The following is a 9004-nucleotide window of genomic DNA, read 5'->3' as shown; positions in this document are numbered from 1 at the left end:
AAACAGTTGGAGACAACTATGCTTGAGGTTTCCAAGGTTAAAGGGGAGTTGGATAGTGCCTTGGTTGAGGTTTCTGAGCTGAAGAGTAGTATCCCGACTGAGAAGGAAGTTGCTGTGAAAGAGTTCTTGGGTTCCCCGGCCTTTCTCCATGTCCTTAGATCTCGCTGTACTCGGGAAGTTCACTTTGAAAAAAGGAAATGGATGGCTGTCCTTGATCGTTATGATGATGGAAGCGTTCTTCGAAAATACCGTGAAGAAATACATGAGCATCATCGAAAAGGTGAAACCTTCAACCTTGCCGTTTATTCTAGCAGTGCAGATGAGTCTAGTGATGAGGCTAGTGCTGATGAGCAGAGTCATCAGGGTGATGATGAGTTTGGAAATGCAGAAAATGACGGTAGGACTCATAGTGATATGATCAGGGGTTCAACCTCAGATGAGGATGACTAGAAGTTCTTTCACTTTCTGCATGTACTCTACCTGCACTAGTTTGTTGTTTGTATGGCATGTGCCATGTTATAAGCCTGAGAGTTTTTTTTGTTTTGTATGTTTATGAGTGTTTGCATTATCAAGCAAGTGTTTGTATTGTCAAGCTTCAAGTGTTTGCATTATCAAGCTTCAAGTGTTTGCCCTATCATTGATGAATGTTTGACTATGTTTGCATAGATCCTTTGTATAGTCTTGTTGACACATACTTAGATTTGATTTTGTATTGGAAACATTTGCATTGAAGCTTCAACACTTGAGTGTTTCATTGCTCAGAATGTAAAAGAGTTTAGGGCCGAGTTGGCTAAATCACCTCTTTATTGAATTCATACCAAATGGTCTTTGTTACATAGGATTCCGAACGGCTGTAGCTTAACACTTGTACAATGTGAGTCTATTTGTAATAGTACTTCAAGTGGTCAGCATTCCATGGATGGTCAAGGGTCTTGCCGTCGAAGTTTATGAGCTTGTAGGAGCCAGGGCGGCTGATGCCGACGACCTCGAACGGTCCGTCCCAGTTAGGACTGAGTGTTCCTTCACTCGGGACCCTATCACATAGTAATCTTTTCTTCAGTACCCAGTCTCCCACTTTGAAAGAGCGAGGTTTGACCCTTGAGTCGTAGTAGTTGGGAATGCGCTGCTTGTAGGCGACATTCCTCAGGTGAGCCTGATTTCTGTGTTCCTCGACTAGATCCAGGTTGAGGGTGAGTTGTTTGTCGTTCTCACTCTGCATGTAATTCTGGATTCGGTATGTTGCTTGCTCAAACTCAACCGGGACAACTGCTTCTGTACCAAAAGCAAGTGAGAATGGAGTTTCTCCTGTGGAAGTCCGATATGAAGTGCGGTATGACCAAAGAACTTGGGGTACGAATTCTGGCCAACAACCTTTAGCTTTGTCCAAGCTAGTTTTCAGAATGCGCTTGATTATTTTGTTAACGGCCTCGACTTGTCTATTAGACTGGGGATGGGCTGGAGAGGCAAAACATAAGTTGATGTTGAACTTAGAGCAAAACATCTTGAACTTTTTGTTGTCGAACTGCCGCCTATTGTCCGTGACTATCACATTGGGAATGCCGAATCTGCAGAGGATGTTCTTCCATACGAAGTCTTCTATTTTTCCCTCAGTAATGGTTGCCAAGGGTTCTACTTTAGCCCACTTTATGAAGTAGTCAACTGCAACGATTGCATAGCGGACTTTGCCCTTCCCTGTAGGCATTGGGCCGATCAAATCAAGTCCTCATTGGGCGAAGGGCCAAGGGCTGATCATAGGAGTGATCGGCTCGGGAGGGGAGTGAGGGATAGTTGCGTAGCGTTGACACTTATCACATGAGCGAGATATTCTGATGGCATCTTGGTGGAGTGTTGGCCAATAGTATCCTTAGCGAAAAGTCTTGTGTGCTAGGGATCGAGACCCAGCATGATCTCCGCATACTCCTTCATGTATTTCCCGAAGGACAATTTCCGTCTCCGCAGGTGTAAGGCATCTTAGGTATGGCAGGGTAAAACCGCGCTTGTAAAGTTGGTCATTAATGATCAGGTAGCGGGCAGACTTGTATCGAATCTGCTTAGCTTGGACTTTGTCATTTGGGAGGGTGCCATGGGCAAGGAATTTATAAATTGGGGTGATCCAACTATCTCCTTGTTGTAAATTGCACATCTCCGCGACCATGGTGCTTGGTGATGCTAACAATTCGACATGAATTTTTCTCCCAATCTTGTCTTCCACTGCCGAGGCGAGGCGAGCCAAAGCGTCTGCATGACTGTTTGCCGCTCGAGGAACTTGGGTGATCTGGTAGTGGAAGTGCTTGAGCAAAAGTCGTGTTTGCGCAAGATATGCTGCCATGGAGCTATCCTTAGCATCAAAGTTGTTCGTGACTTGGTTGACCACTAATTGGGAGTCACTGAAGATATCAATTTGTTTAACCCCAAGGTGATTGGCCAGACGTAAGCCTGCTAGAAGGGATTCGTATTCGGCCTCGTTGTTCGATGCCTTGAATTTGAAATGAAGAGCGTATTCTATCGCCACTTTGTCCGGGGTAGTGAGGACTAATCCTGCTCCGCAGCCCTGTTGGTTGGATGAGCCATCAACATACAGACTCCATGCTGGGGTTGTTGATTCTATCTTCTGAGCTTCCGATGGTAATGAAGCTACTGCTATTGCTTGCCCCCTTTCGGCTGGTTTTGGTTGGTAGGAGATGTCAAACTCACCCAATGCTATCGCCCATTTAATCATTCGCCTAGACGTGTCAGGACTCTGGAGTATCTGTCGAAGAGGGTGATTGGTAAGCACGATGATGGCGTGTGCTTGGAAATAAGGGCGAAGTTTTCGAGCAGACATGACCAATGCTAGAGCTAATTTCTCAATGTTGGAGTATCGTGTCTCCGCATCTTGTAGGGCCTTGCTAGCATAATAGACGGGCCGTTTGACACCACTGTCCTTTTGAATAAGAACAGAACTGACTGCTGAAGTCGAAACTGATAGATAGATAATGAGAGTGTCACCAACTTCTGGTTTGGAGAGCAGAGGGGCTTTACTCATGTACTCTTTGAGGTTCCTGAATGCCTTGGCACATTCCTCCGTCCATGTAATGTATTTCTGATTTCCCTTGAGTGCTTTGAAGAAAGGAGCATATCTGTCTGTGGCCTTAGAGATGAATCTGGTTAAGGCTGCCACCTTGCCAGTAAGGCTTTGGATGTCTTTTGAAGTTACTGGCTCTTTCATGTCGAGGATTGCTTTGATCTTTTCGGGGTTAGCTTCAATGCCTCGTTGGCTAATCATGAAGCCTAAGAATTTGCCAGAGCCCACGCCGAAGGCACATTTGTTGGGGTTCAACCTCATTCGATACCTCTTTAGAATGGTGAAAGTTTCAGATAGGTTGGTGATGTGTTGTTCAGCATGTTTGCTCTTGACTAACATATCATCAACGTAAACTTCCATGCTCTTCCCAATCTGTTCGGCGAACATTGAATTGACCAGTCTCTGATAAGTTGCTCCTGCATTCTTTAGGCCGAAAGGCATGGCTTTGTAGCAATATAGTCCCTTGTCAGTAGTGAAGGCTGTGTGTTCTTGGTCTGAGGGGTTCATGAGGATTTGGTTGTATCCTGAATAAGCGTCCATGAAGCTCAAGAGCTCACACCCTGCCGTAGAGTCTATAAGTCTATCAATGAGAGGAAAGGGAAACTATCATTCGGGCATCCTTTGTTCAGGTCGGTGTAGTCGACACACATTCTCCACAAGACCTTTTGAAGCAGGAGACTTTCCTTGGTCGGATTTTTCTTAACAAGGACAACATTTGCTACCCATGTTGGGTAATTGACTTCACGGACGAAGCCTATGTCCTTGAGTTTTTCAACTTCTGTTTTCACCGCCTCGTATCGTTCAACATCATAAGATCTTCGCTTCTGTTTTACTGGTTTGGTCTTGGGATCAATACTCAAGTGGTGACAGATGATATCGGGAGAGATGCCCGGCATATCTTTATATGACCAAGCGAAGACCTCGGCGTTCTCTTGCAAAAAAGAGATCAGCGACAACCGAAGGGGTGGTGACAAAGTGGTGCCAATCTTCACCATGCGATTTGGATGGTTTTTGGAGATAGAGACATTCTTTAACTCTTCAGCGGGTTGTGCTTGCTGGGTGAATGAGTCATCTCGAGGGTCGTCGGGTTGACTGTTGCCATCATGAAGATCCGAGTTGGCTTCATCTGGACTGGTCTTTACTACCTGGTTATGTATAGAGAGGGTCTCCTTGGGGGCAGGCAGGTGTTGTTGCTTAACTGAAGTGTTGTAACATGATCGAGCACTAAGTTGATCTCCCCTGATGTATCCATTGCCGAAAGGGGTTGGAAACTTCATCAACAACATATGTGTGGATACCATGGCCTTGAGATCATTGATGCCTGTGCGCCCAAAGATGACATTGTATGCCGTCGGGCAATTGACCACTAGGAAGTTAGTGGTAATAGTAACTGTGTAGGGGCCTGTACCAATGGTGAAGGGTAAATGTATACTCCCTAAAGGTTGCACGATATCGCCAGAGAAGTTTATCAGAGGAGAAATCGAGCGATCGAGCAAGTGTTCAGCTACATTAAGTGCCTTGAAAGCTTCAGCAAACATGATATTGACTGAAGCACCTGTGTCTATCAGGATTCGTTTCACATCAAAATTTGCTATGTGAGCCTCCACGATCAGCGGGTCGTTGTGAGGGTAGATGATACCTCTTTCTTCCTCAAGGTAGAAACATATTGGATCCCAGTTAGGCTTTTGATACTTGCCTCCCCTGATGTCTTCCACGTGAAACACTTGATGGCCAGGTCTCAAAGTTCGTTCACTGTTTTTCATGGCCCTATTGGAAGATTCAGACATAGGTGTGCTGCCGCTTATAGAATATATCACATTCACCTAGCGTTGGTTACGGTTATCCCTTGGAGGGTGAAGGAGGAACTGATCAATTTTTCCTTCACGTGCCAAAGCTTCAATATGATCACGGAGGATGACGCACTTCTCGCCATCATGGCCATTATACTCATGGTAGCAGCAAAACATGCCCGTGTTTTTCGTGGACTTGTAATTTGGCTGTCTTGGCTTTGGCTTTGGTATCAAATGAGCTATATTGGGGTAGATGGCCGCGCATGTAGCGTTCACAGGTGTGTATGTCTCATACCTCGGGGTAGGGCCTGTCTTGACACGTGATTGGCCCACTGCATTGACTGCTTGGGGACAGGCGTTATTGTGACGATATCCTGAGTTATCGCGATAATGCCCCTTATTCTTTTTATTAAAATGAGATTGGTGAGGATGGAAATCTTTCATTTTGCCCTGGGATTGATATGTCTGCTGACTTGGCGAAGCATTAAATGAGGCAGGGGGGTGTGCTGCTACCGTTTGGAAGGTTGAGGTCTTCTTATTTGGTTGGATCTGGCCTCCACTCCCTACTTGCTGATAAGGGGTGACTGTAGGGGGTTTCCCTTGATATGTCATTGCCTCGGCGGAGGCATGGTTGTAAGCTTGTGCCATCACCTCAGAGTAAGTCTTCCAAGTGTTGGCATTGATCATGTACTTGAAGAAACAGTCACGTAAGCCTGCCGTGAAGGCCTTGAGGGCGGTCTTGTCATCTGCCTTAGCGCAACGAGAATACTCATGGCTGAAGCGGCCGTCATACTTTCGTAATGACTCGTCTGGCTTCTGGCAAATAGTGTACAAGTCATCTGCGGAATGCAAGCGATCGGTCTGGAAGATGTGTTGAGAGACAAACAGCTTCCTCAACTCTTCAAATGAGTCTACTGTCTCAGGCGGAAGACGGCAATACCAGTTTAAAGCTCCGCCAGAGAGGGTGGAGGGGAAGAGAAGGCACCGTTCTTCGTCGGTGTGTCTCCGATATACCATGGTGGACTCAAAGAGGTTAAGGTGTTCAATCGGGTCTTCCTTTCCAGTATAGAGTTGTAAGCCAAGCTTCTGCTTTGTCTTTGCTTGGAGGGGGGTGTTGAGGATCCTTCTTGTGAGGGGGCCAGGCCTGGGTTGGTTCCAGTCAGGTATCTCGGCTTGACGTTCAGCCTTCAACTTGTTTACTTCCTCCAGGAGCTGTAGGACAAGGGGGTCCTGAGTGGAGTCGTGCACCACTGAAGGTTTCTTCCGTAAGTCCCCATCGCCTCTTGTAAGTAGGAAAGTTTGATCAAGATAGCGTGATTTTTCTTTGGACTCATCACACTGACTCCTAGAGTGAGTATGTCGGAACATTTCCGAGGCCCCTGTACCTTCATGTTCTTCTGGGACTTGTTGCCCATTCCCTAGATTAACTGCTGGCCTGGGTCGTGGGAGAGGGCCGAGTCTTTCAGAAACTCTTGGGTCATTGATCTTCGAGCTTATGTGGATGGGATTCTCTCGACGTTGCTTTAGGAAGTCTCGACAATCGCGATAGACGACTTTTGATCATTCCACTCCTTCTGTGAGGAGGTGTTTTCCTCTACTCATTTTGCTTCGGGTTGAAGCAGCTGGGTTGAGAGAAGTCTCATGTTGATTATCACATTGATGTGTAGCTCGATCCTTATCAGGGATGTCCGTGTTGGATATCGGTGACCCTCCGTGTTGGGGGGCATTCAGATGATTGTTGACCTCAGCAGGGGCGACGAGCTTGTGTGCTTGAGCATGCCTAGCCTCGTGAAGCATCTCAAAAAGTTTTTCATACTGCTCTTGAAGAACCTCGTTCCTCATCACTATCTTGTTGTTCTGAGCTTCTAACTCATCGACTTTAGCTTGAAGAGTAACTCTATTTCCTTCCTGCTTTCGTTGCTTCATACTAGGTCCAATGAGGATGTCATTCTGTGTGCTATGGCTTCTTTCGCTCCCCATGTCGGAGATAGATGCTTGGCCAAAAGAGAGTGTACGAGCAGTGGAAACCAGCTTGACAAAGCTGAAGAGAGTGGGAATAAGTGTCGTTTCCCACAGACGGCGCCAAATGTTGATGCACAAAATCAGCGAGGACTTTGGTGCAACAGAAAGTGTCAGGTTTGTGACCTTCGCTTGGTTGCTTCGATCACTAGTGAAGATAAGTACGTAAATGAATAGGGACAGGGAAGCAAACACAAGATGTACGTGGTTCACCCAGATTGGCTACGTTCACGGAGTAGAGGAGTTCTCATTAATTGTGAAGGGTTTACACAAATACATAGGTTCAAGCTCTCATTTTGTGAGTTCTAGTGAATAGTTTAGTACAAAATGACATTAGAGATTATTGTGGGAGAATGATCCCTATTTATAGAAGAAAGTTTCTAGTTTTGTTCTAACATTGACACGTGTCGTGTTGTGATTGGCTTCTGATGTTGACACGTGTCGCGCTGTGATTGGTATCTGATGTCGACACGTGTCGCATTGTGATTGGCCTCATAGTTGAAGGGAAGCTCTTCTGGGTTCTTGCCGGTATAACGTTGACCGATGCTCAGTAGTTTCGGGATTGGTCAAGTATGGTACAAACATGGTGTCTTCTATAAATTCGGATATTCATAGACTAGCGTTGCCAAAACGATTTTCTTACCAAGAACTAGTTGCAGCCACCAATGGATTTGCAAATGACGGAAGGCTAGGTCACGGAGGTTCAGCCTTTAGGGCAGGTTTATAAAGGAACTATAAGAGACCTAGGCTGCAAGGTTGCTGTGAAGAAAATCTTCACGGAATCTGAGCACTATGAGGGAATTTTTGTCAATGAAGTGAAGATAAAAAGTCGGTTGATACATAGAAACCTGGTGCAATTCATCGGATGTCTTGAGCAAGGCGAATGCTTACTTGTTTATTCATACATGCCAAACAGCAGCCTGGATACGCATCTATTTGGCTCGAAAACAACATTGCAATGGGATTTCAAGTACAAGATAGCTTTAGGCTTGGCTTCCGCTCTTCATTATCTACATGAAGGTGCAGAGCAGTGCGTTCTTCATAGGGATATCAAATCAGCTAATGTCTTGTTAGACAAAGATTTCAGTGCTAAGCTTGGGGATTTTGGGATTGCCAAGCTCGTGGATCCCCAGTTCAAGACTCAGATAACAGGGGTGGTAGGGACTTTTGGATACATTGCCCCTGAATATGCAAACGGAGGGAGAGTCAGTAAAGAATCTGACATGTTTAGTTTTGGAGTTGTCGCCTTGGAACTTGCATGTGGAAGGAGGACTTACTGTGATGGGGGGTTTTACTTGCCAATTGTGAGTTGGGTTTGGCAACTCTACCTTGCTGGAAATCTTCTATGTGTAGCTGATGAAAGATTGGAAGTGGATTTTGACCGAAATGAAATGGAATGCTTGTTAGTTGTTAGATTATGGTGCAGTCAGCCCAACAGCGAGGGAAAGCCAAAAGCCGGACAAGTGATAAAGGTTCTTCAGCTCGAAGCACCATTTCCGGAACTTCCACCTGATATGCATGACATTCCACTCCTGCCTCAGCACCAGTTGGTTCCTCTCAATGATCTTTAGCGTCTAGTTTCTAACCAGTGGGTCATCAAATTTAAAACCGCTAAGCTACATCGATGTACAATATCATCTGAATCTCTTTTGTTTACTTATCGTTTTAGAATTAAGCAAGTGCATTTGATAGCTCGAGATAAAATTGTTGGATGCGAATTATCTGCGATGACCAAGTTACATGGCTAATAGTTTGATGCTTTTCGATGTATAATGTCTGAATTTTTCATCTTAGTTTTAGGGTTCTAGTACTTCTTTCGTGTTTTCGACGCGCTTTTGTGTATATGTATTGGGCTATTAAATTTGTTAGTTGAATAACATAGCTTAGTCCTCTAAATATGTTTATGAAATCTAAAACAATTTTGAAGTGAATGATATATATTGGCGACGTTCTCTTCTTTTTAAGTTTCTGTAATACAAAGAGCGGAACAGTCCAGATGAACTTTGGGAATAAAAAATATCAAAAAATGAGTCATGAAATTGTGTCGGAGCAAAGACTGTTTGCACTCTATGAATATAACTTGTAGTTTAGTATGAAAAAATAAATTAGTCAAAATATTGTAGTCTTCAGT

General features: G+C 44.9%; 1 protein-coding gene across 1 annotated transcript; it reads left to right on the top strand.

Annotated features, from left to right (window-relative positions):
* Nucleotides 1-7456: 7456 nt before the first annotated feature.
* Nucleotides 7457-8444, top strand: LOC103440589 (L-type lectin-domain containing receptor kinase IX.1-like). The gene is made up of 2 exons (XM_070826798.1): nucleotides 7457-7592; nucleotides 7690-8444. Exons 1-2 carry the CDS (start codon nucleotides 7457-7459, stop codon nucleotides 8442-8444), a joined length of 891 nt encoding a protein of 296 aa, XP_070682899.1.
* The last annotated feature ends 560 nt before the right edge of the window (nucleotides 8445-9004 follow it).

This window comes from Malus domestica, chromosome 08 (assembly GCF_042453785.1).
Source record: "Malus domestica chromosome 08, GDT2T_hap1".
NCBI classification, from domain to species: domain Eukaryota; kingdom Viridiplantae; phylum Streptophyta; class Magnoliopsida; order Rosales; family Rosaceae; genus Malus; species Malus domestica.
This window is presented reverse-complemented; position numbering and strand designations above follow the sequence as displayed.

Coding starts and splice junctions, on each gene's coding strand:
- LOC103440589 (XM_070826798.1), top strand. CDS start 7,457: ATGGTGTCTTCTATAAATTCGGATATTCATAGACTAGCGTTGCCAAAA. Junction 7,593..7,689: donor AGGTTCAGCCTTTAGGGCAG/GTTTATAAAGGA, acceptor TTGTCAATGAAG/TGAAGATAAAAAGTCGGTTG.